This window comes from Ranitomeya imitator, chromosome 2, assembly GCF_032444005.1.
Source record: "Ranitomeya imitator isolate aRanImi1 chromosome 2, aRanImi1.pri, whole genome shotgun sequence".
Classification (NCBI taxonomy): domain Eukaryota; kingdom Metazoa; phylum Chordata; class Amphibia; order Anura; family Dendrobatidae; genus Ranitomeya; species Ranitomeya imitator.
The window spans coordinates 274094190-274113887 of NC_091283.1; the positions used below are offsets into that span (position 1 = coordinate 274094190).

The window sequence follows — 19698 nt, forward strand, 5'->3', positions numbered from 1 at the left end:
CACATTTTAATTTTTTAAGTACATTTCACTACATTTTAAGCAAATTTGTATGTTTACTGTAAACTTGATATATCTCTGCACTTTTTAGCAAATTTGTACATATCGCTTCTTTTTTTAGGCAAATTTGAGCCTTGAAAGCATTTTCTGAGGTGAATGTAACAGCATACTTTTTTTTTACTAAGTAAATTTCAAATTTTGACAAATTTCTGAGGTAAATTTGAGATTTTTCTATATTTCTTGTCATTACTTAAGTCCTCTCAGCCATTTTCCCTTTTTTACATGATAAATTGGCCATATTTCGATAAATCATACATATCACTTTACGTCTGACGTAAATGTGAGACTTTACAGTTTTCCTGAGAAAAATGCGGACATACTGTTTTTTTACACAGTAAATTTCAAATTTCTGAGGTAAATTTGACATGTTGCTGTATTTCTCAGCAAATTTTACATATTTTTATATTGTAAATTTGCCATATTTATGTAAATCGTACATATCTCTTTAGTTCTGAGGTTAAATATGAGAGATTACACCATTTCTGAGGTAAATGTGTCGCCATATTGCTTTTTTACACAGTAAATGTCACATTTCTGAGGTGAAGATGACATTTTGCTATGTCTGTATCATTATTGATATTTTGTAAGCCATTCTGTTACATTTGTCACTGCAAATTCCATCCATCGCAGCATTTTTTAGCTAAGGCTACTTTCACACTAGCGTTTTCTGCAATCCATCACAATGCGTCGTTTTGCAGAAAAAACGCATCCTGCAAAAGTGCTTGCAGGATGCGTTTTTTCCCCATAGACTTGTATTGACGACGCATTTGCGACGGATTGCCACACGTCGCATCCATCGAGCGACGGATGCGTCGTGCTTTGGCGGACCGTCGGGAGCAAAAAACGCTACATGTAACGTTTTTTGCTCCTGACGGACCGCTTTTTCCGACCGCGCATGCGCTGCCGGAACTCCGCCCCCACCTCCCGCACCTTACAATGGGGCAGCGGATGCGCCGGAAAAATGCATCCGCTGCACCCATTGTGCAATGCAGCAAACGCTAGCGTCGGAATCTCTCCCCGACGCATTGCGACGGGGAGATTCCGACGCTAGTGTGAAAGTAGCCTAATGTGTACCTTTGCCTTCATTTCTGAGGTAAATGTGTCTCCATGCTACTTTTTTTTACAAAGTAAATTTCAAATTTCTGAGGTAAATGAGACTTTGCAGAGTTTCTGAGGTAAATGCGTCGGCATGCTACTTTTTTTTACACAGTAAATTTCACATTTCTGAGGTAAATATGAGACTTTACAGAGTTTGTGAGGTAAATGTGTCGCCATGCTACTTTTTTACTAAGTAAATTTCACATTTTTGAGGTAAAGTTGACATTTTGCTGTATTTCTCAGCCATTTTCCCTTTTTTTATCGTGTAAACTTGCCATATTTCGGTAAATTGAACATATCGGTTCGCTTCTGAGGTAAATGAGACTTTACAGCGTTTCTGAGGTAAATACATCACCATAATGCCTTTTCACACACTTTCACATTTCTGAGGTAAAGTTGATATTTTGCTGCGCTTCTCAGCCATTTTTTGCCATATTTATGTAAATCGTACAGATCGCTTCACTTCTGAGGTAAATATGAGACTTTACACCATGTCTGAGGTAAATGAGTCACCATGTTGCCTTTTTGCACAGTAAATGTCGCATTTCTGAGGTGAAGTTGACATTTTGCTACGCCGTTGATACCGTCAGCCATTTTATAGCATTTATTACTATAAATTACATCCATTTCTGCCTTTTTTTAGGTAAATTCTACCTTTGCCTTCATTTCTGAGGTAAATGTGCGGGGATATTGCTTTTTTACACAGTACATGGGAGCTTTCGCCCTTTTCCTGTGCTATTCCGCCACTTTTCATGTCTTATTTTCGGTATTTCTGTATTTTTATGACACTCGTATTCCTGTCAGCTATTTGTGAGGTAAATCTCGTCAGCTTTCTCCTCGGGCTGTGCGATGCTTCTGATTTCACTGTGTTTTTGCTGTCAGACTCGCCGACATTTGACGATCCTGTGTGATTTGCTGCCATTTTTGGCGGCCCCCGCACGCACACAGACACACGCACCTCGGAGCCTCCTCCTGTGGCTGTTTGTTGTTGTTGTGGCCGCGGTTTGTGTGATAGCGGCCCTGCCATGCTGTTGATAGACTAAACCCCTCCCGTCCACATTTTTGCAGGCCCAGGCCGCTTTCTGCGCTACAACCAAACCCGCCGTAACCACGCCCATCGCTGTCATTAACAACTTCAGCCCCGCCCCCCACTCGCCTCTTCTCATTCAATACACGTCTCAACCGAAGCGCTAGCGCCACGCCCCCCTGCGTGACGTCTCCCGAGCCGGCTCCTCCTATTGGCTGCCGCCCGTCGGCTGCGTGCGCTTCATGTTTGGCTGCACCTCCCCCTTTCCTTTTCTCTGGCTGCCGCCGCCGCCGCCGGTCCCCGGAGCTCCTGTCAGCCGCCCCCGGGCGTGCGTCCGTCCGTCCCCTCCTTCCCCTCCGTGTGTGCTGACAAGATGGCGGCGGTGGTGATTAGCGGCGGGGTGTCGGTGGCCCGGCTGGAGGGCCGAGAGTTCGAGTACCTGATGAAGAAGCGCTCGGTGACCATAGGCCGGAACTCGTCGCAGGGCTCCGTGGATGTCAGCATGGGGCACTCCAGCTTCATCTCCCGCCGGCACCTGGAGATCTTCACGGCCGGGGACGACGAGGAGGCCGGGGGCGACTTCTACCTGCGCTGCCTGGGCAAGAACGGGGTGTTCGTGGACGGCGTGTTCCAGAGGAGGGGCGCCCCGCCGCTGCAGCTGCCCCGAGTGTGAGTACCGGCAGGGGGCGCCGCCGCGGGCAGGATGAATGATTGAAGGGGGCGGGAGGGAAAAATAATAAGGGGTCCTGATGAGGGGTACATAATGATAAAAGGGGCCCTGATGGGGGTGGGAGGGGAAAATAATTAGGGGGTCCTGATGGGGGGGTAGGAGGGGTAAATAAGAAGGGTCCTGGGGGGAGATGAGGGGGTCCTGATGAGAGGTATATAAAGATAAAAGGAGCCCTGATTGGTGGTAAATAATGATTAAAAGGGGCCGTGATGGGGGTTAATAATGATAAAAGGGGTCCTGGGGGGAGATGAGGGGGTCCTGATGAGGGATAAATAATGATTGAGGGGGTCCTGATGAAAGGTAAATAATGATAAAGGGGGTCTTGATGAGGGATACATAATGATAAAAGGGGTCCTGGGGGAGATGATGGGGTCTTGATGAGGGATAAATAATGATAAAAGGGGTCCTGGGGGAGATGATGGGGTCTTGATGAGGGATAAATAATGATAAAAGGGGTCCTGGGGGAGATGATGGGGTCCTGATGAGGGATAATGATAAAAGGGGTCCTGGGGGAGATGATGGGGTCCTGATGAGGGATAATGATAAAAGGGGTCCTGGGGGAGATGATGGGGTCCTGATGAGGGATAATGATAAAAGGGGTCCTGGGGGAGATGATGGGGTCCTGATGAGGGATAATGATAAAAGGGGTCCTGGGGGAGATGATGGGATCCTGATGAGGGATAATGATAAAAGGGGTCCTGGGGGAGATGATGGGGTCCTGATGAGGGATAATGATAAAAGGGGTCCTGGGGGAGATGATGGGGTCCTGATGAGGGATAATGATAAAAGGGGTCCTGGGGGAGATGATGGGATCCTGATGAGGGATAATGATAAAAGGGGTCCTGGGGGAGATGATGGGGTCCTGATGAGGGATAATGATAAAGGGGGTCCTGGGGGAGATGATGGGGTCCTGATGAGGGATAAATAATGATTGAGGGTGTCCTGATGAGGGGTAAATAATGATAAAAGGGGTCCTGGGAGAGATGATGAGTGGGTCCTGATGAGGGGTAAATAATGATAAAGGGGGTCCTGATGAGGGATAAATAATGATAAAAGGGGTCCTGGGGGAGATGAGGGGGTCCTGATGGGGGTGGGAGGGGTAAATAATAAAGGGGTTGTGGAAGGAGATAACGGGTAAATAAAGATATAGGGGGTCTTGGTGATAAAGGGGTCTTGATGAGGGGTAAATAATAAGGGAGTCCTGGGGGTTTATGGGAGGGGTAAATAATAAAGGGGGTGATGTTGCTATGTGGGGGTTGAAGAAGGTCCAGACGAGGTCTGGGGTAAACAATTAAGTGTCCTGAGGAGCAGATAAGGGGCCCTGATGGGCGGTGATGAGGAATAAAGGGGGCCTGATGGAGGCTGGGAGGACTAAATATTATGTGGGGAGCTCCAGGAGGAGGGGTAAGTCATGGGATGGGGAAATATTGGGGGTCCTCATGGGAGGTGGATGGAAAGGTGTAAATAATGGGAAGAATATACCGTATATAAGATGATGGAAGGGGTACATAATCACGGAGAGGGAGAAAGATGCTGACATGGGGATGCACATTATATGGGGGGCCTAAGGTGGGATAGGGCAGGGGCCAAAGAAAACAATGATGGGGGTCACTGTACTGGTGAGGGAGATGAGAAATAAGGCATCGATCAATGGGGGAGGGGAGATATGGAAACTGAGGGGGCAGAAACAGAGGTAGATAGGAGGGAGAGGGAATGCCGGAGGGGCTGCTGTACAGTACAGAATTGATGGTGCAGGGGGGATCTCTGAAAGAGATCGAGGTCAGAAAATGAGAACCTGCAGTGTAAAGAATGGGGGCCTCCAATCAACCTGAAAATGTGCTGCCGATCATGGGGAGAGTAGTGGGGTCTCCTGGGCTATAGGTAGAGAAGGGGAAAGAAGCTTCTGGGGGGGTACAGGACTCCTAGAACTTGGGTGTGTGGGAAAGGTAAATAATGGGGGAGGGGATGTTTACACTTGGAGCATGCTGGGAAATGTCATTTCTGCTGCAGGGGGTGGGTGGTGACAGCACAGCCCCCTGTATACGTGTGACCCGCAGTGGTCTCCAGGTCACGGAGCTGTCACCCTGTATATACACACCAGCCAGATACAGCATCCGCAGTGATATTGCCCAGACTGTCGTTTGGTGAGCCTCGGTTGTTGGGGCATGCTTGGAGTTGTAGTTCTGGAGTCCTGTTGGTGTTGTGGACTGTAGTCCTTGGATCAGGGACACTACAACCTTCTGCAGCGAGTCCTTGTCCTCCAGGAGGGGGGTGAGGTTGGGAATGTTTTTGTTTTGGTACATGGCAGCACCCCCCCTCCCCCCCAGGCCACTGTCACCTCCACAGCACATGGCTCCATTCATTACCAGCCCTGTGTACAGTCTCCCCTCCCATGATGCTTTGTGTCTGTGTATAGCTTGCAGGCCTATAAGCAAAGTTTTTTTTCTTCTAGTTTTTCTTTTGTTTGTAAAGAACGTACAATATATATCTGCAATTATATTTTCCTGTTGAATGACGGACAGTAAGGTCTGGACACGAGGAAGTCAACAACGCAGGAGACATCACATGCTGATTCTTTAGAGGCCCTGTCACAGGCCCAGTTATTGCTCTTAGTTTTTCCACTACTACCAAGTTATTTATTTTTTCCATTCATTTTCCATTTTTTAAAAAACTATGTTATATTTATTTGTTTCTAATTATTTTCATATTTTTATATTCATTTTTTTTTTCATTTTATATTTTTTCCATTGTTTTGTTTCATATTTTTATAATTTTTTACATTTCATTTTTTTAATTTAATATTTACTTTTTATTTTTTCATTTTTCCATTTTACTTATTTATTAATTTTTCATTATTTTCTTTTCATTTTCCATTTTTAAAAAAAATCTATTTTATATTTATTTGTTTCTAATTATTTTCATATTTTTATATTCATTTTTTATTCATTATTTTTTCATTTTATATTCATTTTTTTCCATTTTTTTCTTTTATATTTTTTTTTTATATTTACTTATTTTTTTTCATTTTTCCATTTTTGTTTTTATTTCATATTTTTCATTTTTATTTAATGCAGTAATTTTCCATTTTTGTTTCTATAGTTCATATTTTCAGTCATTTTTTCAATTTTTTTAAATTATTTTCTCATTTTCATTTTTATTTCATGTTTTTATATTCATTTTTTAGTCATTATTTTTTCATATTTTATAAAAAAATTATATATTTTTTAATTTTTATATTTAATGTTTTTTTTTTTTTTCATTTTTTTTTTTTTTCATTTTATATTTTCTTTTCTTTTTCCATTTATTTTTATTTTTGCAGTTCATATTTGTTTCCCATTTTTTGTTCATAATTTTATATTTAATTATTTCTTTCATTTTTTTATCTTCATTTTTCATAATTTTTTCATTTATTTATGATGTACAATAACAAATTGTATTGTGGTACCGTGTTAGCCAGAAAAATCGATGTGAATACTTTTCTGCCCAATGATGACAGAAGTATTCTAGGAGTGATACCTTTATTGGCGAACCAGAAAATAAGACCCGTTGAAGCGCCGAGAGGGCGCGAAACGGCCGTCGTTCGCCTGCTGCTCTTTTCTTGTTTGTACCCCCGTGCCGTGAAGCAATAAAGATACCTGTTTGAAGACCGGTGAGTGCTGCCAAGTTTCTTCATCTTACTGCTGTTTCGCTCATACTCGTTGTTCCGGCTGGAGCACCGCAGGTCTGCCGGCTGGCTAGCAACTGTGGATCCTGGGAGCCTCGGTCGTGGTAGTGGTGGTGCGGTCAGCTGTTCACTCCTGCTTGCGTAGTATTTCTAAGACTGTAAGAACCAGAAAATAATGTTTGCAGCTTTCAGAGCACAGAGGCTCCTTCTTCAGGCAAGATTACAAATCATCTTCTTCAGGCAAGATTATTAAATTTGTAATCTTGCCTGAAGAAGGAGCCTCTGTGCTCTGAAAGCTGCAAACATATTATTTTCTGGTTAGCCAATAAAGGTATCACTCCTAGAATACTTCTGTCATGGCTCAAAGGGTTCTCTTACCCCCCTTATAAAGGGGGTCAGGGTCCGGTTTCCTTCACTTTTGATCCTAGTTTGTGCTACATCCAGAGCTGCTCTTAGTTTTGAACTCTGAGCTGAGCAGTATTGCGAATGCAGCTCTGGAGGCTGTGCTCTCTCCAGACTGACACAATATTAAGCTCCTTACTACTGAGCGCACAGTTGTAGCAAATGGGCGATGTTGGGGGTCCGGACTCTGCTTCCTACCAGTGAATGGAGACAGTAGTTGGGTGGGCTCGCTGTCCCCCGTGACGCGGCACATACGCAGTGGTGTAAGCAGATTACCCCCAGCAGGATCGGGCAGATTATCTCGTCCCGCTTGATATCCGACCTTCTTGCTAGGAAGCCTGGATTACAGGGGTCAGCGGCGTTCAGAGTTCCTGCTCTGCATTCTCAATTCTGCCGCCTCCTTCTGTCGGAAGAATTTCACACCCCGAATTATACGCACATGTTGATCTTTCAAAGACGAGTCCAGTGATGCCATTACTAAGAAATCGACCTTTGATTGATAGGAAAAGGAGGCTGAAGAGCTATGGTAGATCTGAAGCCTCCGTCACACCAGCTCTATTCCCCGCCCAGCACCGCCTCCTTCTGCTTTACTTGGCAACTTCAGTCAAAAAAGCCACCATTGCAGCAGAAGGAGGCCGCATAGAGCTGGTCTGCAGTTATCCTGGTGGAAAGTAAGCTACCAGAATTATGAGTGCAGCTCTGGGATTCACATGGCTCTATTATGTAGCCTTTGCAGAAGGAGCACCATGTGGTGGCACACTGCGCCCGCTACTCTGATCTGTCTAGTTATAGGGCAATGCCAGCTGTGGATATAGTGGTGAAAACCGGCTACTTAATCTCAGCAGGACTGTGGGGAACAACACTGGGGGTGACAGAGGCCGGACTGACACATTGTAACAAGACCTCAGCACAGAGGAGTGTACAGACTGAATGCAAAGAGAACAAACACTCAGCTGTGATAATGCTGGGGTATAATACAGGATGTAACACAGGATCAGTAATGTATGTACACAGTGACTGCACCAGCAGAATAGTGAGTGCAGCTCTGGAGTATAATAAAGTATGTAACTCGGGATAAGTAATGTATGTACACAGCGACTGCACCAGCAGAATAGTGAGTGCAGCTCTGGGGTATAACACAGGATGTACCTCAGGATCAGTAATGTATGTACACAGTGACTGCACCTGCAGAATAGTGAGTGCAGCTCTGGGGTATAATACAGGATGTCACTCAGGATCAGTAATGTATGTACACAGCGACTGCACCAGCAGAATAGTGAGTGCAGCTCTGGGGTATAATACAGGATGTAACTCAGGATCAGTAATGTATGTACACAGTGACTGCACCAACAGAATAGTGAGTGCAGCTCTGGGGTATAATACAGGATGTACCTCAGGATCAGTAATGTGTGTACACAGTGACTGCACCAGCAGAATAGTGAGTGCAGCTCTGGGGTATAATACAGGATGTAACTCAGGATCAGTAATGTATGTACACAGTGACTGCATCAGCAGAATAGTGAGTGCAGCTCTGGAGTATAATACAGGATGTAACTCAGGATCAGTAATGTAATGTATGTACACAGTGACTGCACCAGCAGAATCGTGAGTGCAGCTCTGGGGTATAATACAGGATGTAACTCAGGATCAGTAATGTAATGTATGCACACAGTGACTGCACCAGCAGAATAGTGAGTGCAGCTCTGGGGTATAATACAGGACGTAACTCAGGATCAGTAATGTATGTACACAGCGACTGCACCAGCAGAATAGTGAGTGCAGCTCTGGGGTATAATACAGGATGTACCTCAGGATCAGTAATGTATGTACACAGTGACTGCACCTGCAGAATAGTGAGTGCAGCTCTGGGGTATAATACAGGATGTCACTCAGGATCAGTAATGTAATGTGTGTACACAGTGACTGCACCAGCAGAATCGTGACTGCAGCTCTGGGGTATAATACAAGATGTACCTCAGGATCAGTAATGTATGTACACAGTGACTGCACCAGCAGAATAGTGAGTGCAGCTCTGGGGTATAATACAGGATGTCACTCAGGATCAGTAATGTAATGTGTGTACAGTGACTGCACCAGCAGAATATTGAGTGCAGCTCTGGGGTATAATACAGGATGTAACTCAGGATCTGTAATGTATGTACACAGTAACTGCATCAGCAGAATAGTGAGTGCAGCTCTGGGGTATAATACAGGATGTAACTCAGGATCAGTAATGTATGTACACAGTGACTGCACCAGCAGAATAGTGAGTGCAGCTCTGGAGTATAATACAGGATGTAACTCAGGATCAGTAATGTATGTACACAGTGACTGCATCAGCAGAATAGTGAGTGCAGCACTGGGGTATAATACAGGATGCAACTCAGGATCAGTAATGTAATGTATCTACACAGTGACTGCACCAGCAGAATAGTGAGTGCAGCTCTGGAGTATAATACAGGAGGTAACTCAGGATCAGTAATGTGTGTACACAGTGACTGCACCAGCAGAATAGTGAGTGCAGCTCTGCGGTATAATACAGGATGTAACTCAGGATCAGTATTGTATGTACACAGTGACTGCACCAGCAGAATAGTGAGTGCAGCTCTGGGGTATAATACAGGACGTAACTCAGGATCAGTAATGTATGTACACAGTGACTGCACCAGCAGAATAGTGAGTGCAGCTCTGGGGTATAATACAGGATGTAACGCAGGATCTGTAATGTAATGTATGTACACAGCGACTTCACCAGCAGAATAGTGAGTGCAGCTCTGGGGTATAATACAGGATGTAACTCAGGATCAGTAATGTAATGTGTGTACACAGTGACTGCACCAGCAGAATCGTGAGTGCAGCTCTGGGGTATAATACAGGATGTAACTCAGGATCAGTAATGTAATGTGTGTACACAGTGACTGCACCAGCAGAATCGTGACTGCAGCTCTGGGGTATAATACAGGATGTACCTCAGGATCAGTAATGTATGTACACAGTGACTGCACCAGCAGAATCGTGAGTGCAGCTCTGGGGTATAATACAGGATGTCACTCAGGATCAGTAATGCAATGTGTGTACAGTGACTGCACCAGCAGAATATTGAGTGCAGCTCTGGGGTATAATACAGGATGTAACTCAGGATCAGTAATGTATGTACACAGTGACTGCACCAGCAGATTAGTGAGTGCAGCTCTGGAGTATAATACAGGATGTAACTCTGGATCAGTAATGTATGTACACAGTGACTGCATCAGCAGAATAGTGAGTGCAGCTCTGGGGTATAATACAGGATGTAACTCAGGATCAGTAATGTATGTACACAGTGACTGCACCAGCAGCATAGTGAGTGCAGCTCTGGGGTATAATACAGGAGGTAACTCAGGATCAGTAATGTAATGTATGTACACAGTGACTGCATCAGCAGAATAGTGAGTGCAGCTCTGGGGTATAATACAGGATGTAACTCAGGATCAGTAATGTATGTACACAGTGACTGCACCAGCAGAATAGTGAGTGCAGCTCTGGAGGATAATACAGGAGGTAACCCAGGATCAGTAATGTATGTACACAGTGACTGCACCAGCAGAATAGTGAGTGCAACTCTGGGGTATAATACAGGATGTAACTCAGGATCAGTAATGTATGTACACAGTGACTGCACCAGCAGAATCGTGAGTGCAGCTCTGGGGTATAATACAGGATGTAACTCAGGATCAGTAATGTAATGTATGCACACAGCGACTGCACCAGCAGAATAGTGAGTGCAGCTCTGGGGTATAACACAGGATGTACCTCAGGATCAGTAATGTATGTACACAGTGACTGCACCAGCAGAATAGTGAGTGCAGCTCTGTGGTATAATACAGGATGTAACTCAGGATCAGTAATGTATGCACACAGTGACTGCACCAGCAGAATAGTGAGTGCAGCTCTGGGGTATAATACAGGATGTAACTCAGGATCAGTAATGTATGTACACAGCGACTGCACCAGCAGAATAGTGAGTGCAGCTCTGGGGTATAACACAGGATGTACCTCAGGATCAGTAATGTATGTACACAGTGACTGCACCAGCAGAATCGTGACTGCAGCTCTGGGGTATAATACAGGATGTACCTCAGGATCAGTAATGTATGTACACAGTGACTGCACCAGCAGAATAGTGAGTGCAGCTCTGGGGTATAATACAGGATGTCACTCAGGATCAGTAATGTAATGTGTGTACAGTGACTGCACCAGCAGAATGGTGAGTGCAGCTCTGGAGTATAATACAGGAGGTAACTCAGGATCAGTAATGTATGTACACAGTGACTGCACCAGCAGAATAGTGAGTGCAGCTCTGGGGTATAATACAGGATGTCACTCAGGATCAGTAATGTAATGTGTGTACAGTGACTGCACCAGCAGAATGGTGAGTGCAGCTCTGGAGTATAATACAGGATGTAACTCAGGATCAGTAATGTGTGTACACAGTGACTGCACCAGCAGAAGAGTGAGTGCAGCTCTGGGGTATAATACAGGATGTAACTCAGGATCAGTAATGTATGCACACAGTGACTGCACCAGCAGAATAGTGAGTGCAACTCTGGGGTATAATACAGGATGTAACTCAGGATCAGTAATGTATGTACACAGTGACTGCACCAGCAGAATCGTGAGTGCAGCTCTGGGGTATAATACAGGATGTAACTCAGGATCAGTAATGTAATGTATGTACACAGTGACTGCACCAGCAGAATAGTGAGTGCAGCTCTGGGGTATAATACAGGATGAAACTCAGGATCAGTAATTTATGTACACAGTGACTGCACCAACAGAATAGTGAGTGCAGCTCTGGGGTATAATATAAGATGTAACTCAGGATCAGTAATTTATGTACACAGTGACTGCACCAACAGAATAGTGAGTGCAGCTCTGGGGTATAACACAGGATGTACCTCAGGATCAGTATTGTATGTACACAGTGACTGCACCAGCAGCATAGTGAGTGCATCTCTGGGGTATAATACAGGAGGTAACTCAGGATCAGTAATGTAATGTATGCACGCAGTGACTGCACCAGCAGAATAGTGAGTGCAGCTCTGGAGGATAATACAGGAGGTAACTCAGGATCAGTAATGTAATGTATGTACACAGTGACTGCACCAGCAGAATAGTGAGTGCATCTCTGGGGTATAATACAGGACGTAACTCAGGATCAGTAATGTATGTACACACGACTGCATCAGCAGAATAGTGAGTGCAGCTCTGGGGTATAATACAGGATGTACCTCAGGATCAGTAATGTATGTACACAGTGACTGCACCAGCAGAAGAGTGAGTGCAGCTCTGGGGTGTAATACAGGATGTAACTCTGGGCCAGTAATGTATGTTCATAGTGAGATATATATTCTCGTGCCAGTAAACATAAGCTCAGGTTAGATAAACTGAGCAAGGTCTGGTTGTGACGAAACGTTTTGACCTGGTCCCTCGTCTTTTTTTTTTTCAAAGTCTCACTGGAGGGGAGAGGAAGAAATAGGCGTTCTGTCAGACAGCGCATATAGACAATATATAGAAGAAGGGACCCTATGATGTAGCGTGCAGTAGATACATGATGGTGTAGCGTGCGGTAGATCCATGATGATGTGGTGTGCGGTAGATCCATGATGATGTAGCGTGCGGTAGATCCATGATGATGTGGCGTGCGGTAGATCCATGGTGATGTGGCGTGCGGTAGATTCTTGATGATGTGGTGTGCGGTAGATCCATGATGATGTGGTGTGCGGTAGATCCATGATGATGTGGCGTGCGGTAGATCCATGATGATGTAGTGTGCGGTAGATCCATGATGGTGTAGCGTGCGGTAGATCCATGATGGTGTAGCGTGCGGTAGATCCATGATGATGTAGCGTGCGATAGATCCATGATGGTGTAGCGTGCGGTAGATCCATGGTGATGTAGCGTGCGGTAGATCCATGATGATGGGGTGTGCGGTAGATTCTTGATGATGGCAGCTGACTTTCTCGTAGCGGGAATCTACGTCTGCGTTACGTCTGTAATATAAGCAGCGATCCGTCACTTTCTCCTGTACTCTGTGTTTCTATCTATCACTGCTTGCTTTTGGTGAATGTCTGCTCCGGGAGAGGAGCGCGATGCCTTGTATTACTCACAGCTGACGATTAGGTACAATGTATCACTTCTGTACCAGTTTTGATAGTTGTCGGAGCTGAAACAAAATGGCGGTAATGTAAAAATGTTAAAGTATTTTGTTTTGAGAACGAATCATGGATGGGTCCTAAACGGATGAAAAGGCAAGAAAATCCAGAGGTGGAGTAGACGGGTCAGGAAGCCCCTACACCAGCACCACAAGCAGCTGGGAAGAGCCGCTCACTGACTTCTACTTTGCTTTACCTTTTTTTTCCCCCACTAGTTTGTGTTTTTTTGCTTACTTTACTTTATTTTTATCTATTTAATTAACTCCTTAACGATCGTCGATACGCCTTTCAAAGGCAGCAGTTAAGGGTACTTAAACCACAGCGCCGTTAATTAACGGCGCTGTGGAAAAAGTGAATAGCGCCCCCCAGAGTCGGATTTTCTCTGGGGTCTCGGTTGCCGGGGGTAGCCGAGACCCCAGAGAACATGATTCGAGGGTGTTTTTACCGACCCCCATGTTGTGATCGCCGGTAATTAACCGTTTACCGGCGATCGCAAAAAAAACAAAACGTGATTTCCCATTTAATTTCTCTGTCCTCCGATGTGATCGCACATCAGAGGACAGAGAAATGGGGTCCCCAATAGCCCCCCGATACTCATCTGTCTCCCCCGGTGCTCCTTGTGGCTCCCGATAGGCGCCGCCATCTTGTTCTGGCCAAAAAATTGCCGGCGCGGTGCGCCCGCCTGCCGGCACCCGGAGGTTCTTTGGGGTCCCCAAAGAACATGATCGGGGTCGGTTTTTACCGACCCGTTTTGCGATCGCGGGTATTAACTGTTTACCAGCGATCGCAAAAAAAAAAAAAAAGTGATGTAATTCTCTGTCCTCTGATGTGATCGCACATCAGAGGACAGAGAAATAGGGGGATTCGGGGACCCTATCATCCTTACTGGTGTCCCTGGGTCCTCCTGCTTCCTCTCCTGCCCGCCGGCTTCTTCATCTGGTAAGAAAATGGCGGGCGCATGCGCAGTGCACCCGCCATATTCTGCCGGCCAGCAGGTGGAGTAGTTGGGGCTAAATATAGGGTTAGGGTTGGGGCTAAATTTAGGGTTAGGCTTCTTTCACACTTGCGTCGGTACGGGGCCGTCGCAATGCGTCGGCCCGACATACCGACGCACGTTGTGAAAATTGTGCACAACGTGGGCAGTGGATGCAGTTTTTCAATGCATCCACTGCCCAGTCTATGTCCTGGGGAGGGGGGGCGGAGTTACGGCCACGCATGAGCGGTCGAAAATGGCGGACGCGACGTACAAAAAAACGTTGCATTGAACGTTTTTTTGTGCCGACGGTCCGCCAAAACACAACTGATCCAGTGCACGACGGACGCGACGTGTGGTGATCCGTCGGCAATACAAGTCTATGGGCAAAAAACGCATCCTGCGGGCAGATTTGCAGGATCCGTTTTTTGTCCAAAACGACGGATTGCGATGGATGCCAAACGACGCAAGTGTGAAAGTAGCCTTAGGGTTAGGGTTGCGGCTAAAGTTAGGGTTAGAGTTGGGATTAGGGTTAGGGTTTGGATTAGGGTTGGCATTAGGGTTAGGCTTGGGATTAGGGTTAGGTTTGGGATTAGGGTTAAGGTTATGGTTGGGATTAGGGGTGTATTGGGATTAGGGTTAGGTTTGAGGTTAGGGTGGAGATTAGGATTAGGGGTGTGTTGGATTTAGGGTTTTGATTAGGGTTATGGTTAGGGTTGACATTAGGGTTGTTTTGGGGCTAGGGTTGTGATTATCGTTAGGGTTGTGATTAGGATTATGGATCGGGTTGGGATTAGGGTTAGGGGTGTGTTGGGGTTAGGGTTGGAGTTAGAATTGGGGGGTTTCCACTGTTTAGGTACATCAGGGGGTCTCCAAACACGACAGCCAATTTTGCGCTCAAAAAATCAAATGGTGCTCCCTCCCTTCTGAGCTCTGCTGTGCGCCCAAACAGTGGGTTACCCCCACATATGGGGCATCAGCGTACTCGAGATAAATTGGACAACATCTTTTGGGGTCCAATTTCTCCTGTTACCCTTGTGAAAATAAAAACTTGTGGGCTACAAAATCTTTTTTTTATGGAAATTTTTTTTTTATTTTCACAACTCTGCATTCTAAACTTCTGTGAAGCAAATGGGGGTTCAAAGTGCTCACCACACATCTAGATAAGTTCCTTGGGGGGGGGTCTAGTTTCCAATATGGGATCACTCAATTCCAGCCAATTCTACATTGAAAAAGTAAAACGGCGCTCCTTCTCTTCCAAGCTCTGCGGTGCGCCCAAACAGTGGTTTACCCCCACATATGGGGTATCGACGTATTCAGGAGAAATCACACAACAAAATTCATGGTTTAATTTCTGTTTTTACACTTGTGAAAATAAAAAGAAAAGGTTCTGAAGTAAAATGTTTGCAAAAAAAGTTAAATGTTCATTTTTTCCTTCCACATTGTTTCAGTTCCTGTGAAGCACGTAAAGGGTTAATAAACTTCTTGAATGTGGTTTTGAGCATCTTGAGGGGTGCAATTTTTAGAATGGTGTCACACTTGCTTATTTTCTATCATATAGACCCCTAAAAATGACTTCAAATGTGATGTGGTCCCTAAACAAAATATGGTGTTGTAAAAATGAGAAATCGCTGGTCAACTTTTAACCCTTATAACTCCCTAACAAAAAAAAATTTGTTTGCAAAATTGTGCTGATGTAGACATGTGGGAAATATTATTTATTAACTATTTTTCGTGACATATGTCTCTTATTTAAGGGCATAAAAATACAAAGTTTGAAAATTGCAAAATGTTAAAAATTTTCGCCATATTTACGTTTTTTTTTTTTTTCATAAATAATCGCAAGTAATATCGAAGAAATGTTACCACTAACATGAAGTACAATATGTCACGAAAAAACAATCTCAGAATCAGCGGGATCCGTTAAAGCGTTCCAGAGTTATAACCTCATAAAGTGACAGTGGTCAGAATTGTAAAAATTGGCTCGGTCATTAAGTACCAAATTGGCTCACTAAGGGGTTAATGTATATTTGTTACATTTGTATTGTAGTCTTAATACTTTAGTCATTTTTTTAGCAACTTTTATTTTGTTTTATTTTGAATAATTATTTATAGATGTTATACTTAGAACTCTTATTCTAGTTTAATTTTTTTTTTCTATATTTGGTATACTTTTTTTTTTTTTTTGCTGTTTATTTTCTTTGGAGGCAATCATGAAGTTGTCCCCTATCCACAGGGTCGGTCCCCTGCCATCAACACATTGTCCCCTATGCATAGGGTCGTACCACTGTGATCGGGACGTTATCCCCTATCCACAGTGTCAGACCCCAGCGATCGGGGCATTGCCCCTTATGCACAGGGTCGGACGCCTGCAGTCAGTACGTTGCTCCACATGCACACGATCGGGACGTTGCCTCCTATGCACAGGGTCGGACCCCAGAGGTCAGGACGTTGCCCCCTATGCCCAGGGCCGGACCCCAGCGATAGGGATGATGCCCCCTATGCACAGGGTCGGACCCCAGCGATAGGGATGATGCCCCCTATGCACAGGGTCGGACCCCAGCGGTCAGTACGTTGCCCCTATGCACAGGATCGGACCCCAGCGGTCGGACTTTGCCCCCTATGCACAGGGTTGGAACCCCACGGTCGGACGTTGCTTCCCATGCACAGGACAAGACCCCAGCGGTCAGTACGTTGCCCCCCATGCACAGGGTCAGACCCTAGCAGTCAGGACGTTGCCCCCTATGCCCAGGGCCGGACCCCAGCAGTCGGACGTTGCCTCCTATGCACGAGGCCGGACCCCAGGAGTCAGTAAGTTGCCCCCCATGCACAGGGTTGTACCCCAGTGGTCAGTACGTTGCCCCCCATGCACAGGGCCGGACCCCAGCGGTCAGTACGTTGCACCTAGGCTGCCAGCCTGTTTGTGCTCCTGTGTTTATCCTGTCTCCATGTTGGCGGTTTCCCTGGCGCTGGCTGGCAGCCTCCTGCGGTACATGAGCCTGCCCAGGGTGTCACGTCTGATCCCGGCAGCGGCAGAACTTGTGTCTACAAGCCGGCGGTGCAGCGCTCCCGTCCTCATCGCTTTCCTCCTTTTTGGCTGCGGTGCTGCGTGTTTCTCCCAGTCAGAGCGGGGACAGTGCCAGCTCGTTGTGCGCCTTTACAAGCCATGCCCAGACTTCTGGGAATCTTTATTTGTCTACTTTTTTTTTTTTTTTTTTGTGCTCCTGTTCTGATTGAGTGCAGCAGGAGGATCAGGATGAGCAGGGGCATTTTCGCTCCATCTTAAAGGGGATTTGCCCATTTTTTCCATCTCTTGTAAAACCTTTCGGTTTTGAACTATTTCCCCAGTGCAGCCTGCAGTATAAAGAATGGAGGAACGGAGTCCTATAACCTAGAAATCCTCGACCTTAGCGTGCCGCCCTGGATCGCTCTGCCCAGTCTTAAAGGCGCAGTACCCGTGTATTATATATCGGGTATTTACTGCCGTCGTCGGTAACTTTGAAGAATATTGCTGAAAAGCTGCGGTTTCCCCCCTCGCATGGCCGTACGTCGGCGTCTGCTTCCTTCCTGCTGCGGTCGCCATCGTATATTGTGGAGGGGGGGTGGTCGTCACAGTGTGTTCCTCCCGGCGGAGCGCACATGGCCTACTTCTAGGTGACTGCTGCCAGCCAAAAATAGGCAAAAGCATTGCCGCACGTCAGGCCAATTATGGCCGACCTAAATAATGCAGATCAAGTGCGGGGTGCACCAAAGAGATCAGGATGAGCAGATCACTGGGATGCTCATTCAGTCATGTAGTCCAGGCACCTGTTAGCTATAACAGGTCTACCAATGGCCAGTAACTGCAAGGAGTATATAGCGTATACTCTCCATGTACTGAGTTATTGATGCTGAGGTGTAGCACTCGCTCATATCGATGGCTGCCTTTCCCCCCGGACCTCCTAGAATAGCCCGGTGTATATATATTTACACACAGACGTCCTGTGGGACACCGCCACTCATGTGCGCCACACGCTACCGCTTGTTATTGTTTATGGAGATATGGAGACGACACAGGACGCCCGAGACCGCACGTTGCATAACTCTGTCCTCCCCCTGTCACTGTGTACATAATGTGGGGGGCAGAGAAGAGTCTGTGACATCCTGTAATCTGTAGTTATATTCCGGTACATCGGGGGCAGTATTATAGTAGTTATATTCTTGCGCATAGGGGCAGTATTATAGTAGTTATATTCTTGTATATAGGAGCAGTATTATAGTAGTTATATTCTTGTACATAGGGGGCAGTATTATAGTAGTTATATTCTTGTACATAGGAGGCAGTATTATAGTAGTTATATTCTTGCGCATAGGGGCAGTATTATAGTAGTTATATTCTTGTGTATATAGGGGCATGCCAAATTAGTCGCGGTATTTTTCCTGAAAGGGGAGATTGTGATGATTGAATCTGAATTTAGATCTAAAGTAACATCTAAAAAATTAATGTTTCTACCCCCAATTGTATAGGTGAATTTCAAATTCATTTCATTTTCATTCATATATTTGATAAGTTCAGATATCAAGTCCGCAGGTCCCTCCCATATGAGGAGCAGGTCGTCCAGATAGCGTCCCAGCCACCTAATATAGGGGGAGAAGGGGTTAACATGTGAAAACATGAACAAGCTCTCCCAGGCTGCCATATACAGGTTAGCGATAGATGGCGAGAACCCTGCGCCCATCGGGGCTCCGCAAACCTGCAAAAAAAACTCTTTATTAAAGGAAAAAAAGTTATGTTTGAGGAGAAAGTCCACAGAGGAAATCAAAAATTCCTGTATAGCCGGAGTGTAGTCACTGTAGTCCTGGAGATGTCTCCTCAGGATGGAGATAGTCAGGTCATGCATCAGGGAGGGATACAAGGCCTCCACGTCACAGGAGATGAAGATACAGTCTCCAGACCATGCAGTCTTATCCAGGGAGGAAATCAAATGCTTTGTATCTTTTATATAGCCTGGTAGTCTAGAAATCAGTGGTTGCAGATACATATCCACCCAGGTACTGAGGTTTTCACCCATGCTTCCAATCCCTGCTACTATGGGTCTGAATGTAGGGGGAAAGACTTCATTGTGGATCTTAGGCAGGGAGTGGAAGATGGGGATTATAGGGTGTTCCACAAATAAATCCTCAGACAGTTTTTTTATCCAGTGCCCCTATAGCAAAACCCTCAGAAAGCAGATGTTTTAATTTTTTCTGGAATAGTTCAGTGGGATCATGCTGTAGTCTCTGTTATTCAGCATCACCATGTTCTGCTGGACATATAGACCTGCATTCAGTAGGACCACAGCTCCTCCCTTGTCAGCTCTTCTGACCATGAGATCCTGGTTGCCTCTGATCTCCTCCAGAGCTTTCCTTTCCGTTTTACTCAGATTGGGTCTGTTATGGTTACATGAGGATTTTTTCTTGAGTTCTATCAGGTCCTCCTCTATGCATTCCTGGAATGAATCCAAGATGTTAGGTCTTGAATTGACGGGGTAAAAATAAGGTTTTTTTGATTTATAACCAGAGTTTAGGTTTTTG

At 45.5% G+C, this 19698-nt stretch overlaps 1 protein-coding gene across 2 annotated transcripts in view; it reads left to right on the forward strand.

Moving 5' to 3' along the window:
• The first annotated feature begins 2405 nt into the window (after nucleotides 1-2405).
• FOXK2 (forkhead box K2) overlaps nucleotides 2406-19698 on the forward strand; it is a 34316-nt gene continuing 17023 nt past the window's right edge. The window contains exon 1 of one of the 2 annotated variants that reach the window (XM_069749264.1): nucleotides 2406-2851. In XM_069749264.1, coding sequence (XP_069605365.1) covers nucleotides 2556-2851 — 296 coding nt within the window. In that variant the 5' untranslated portion in view covers nucleotides 2406-2555. The remainder of the gene's footprint in view (nucleotides 2852-19698) is intronic. The other variant, XM_069749263.1, reaches the window with a different exon arrangement.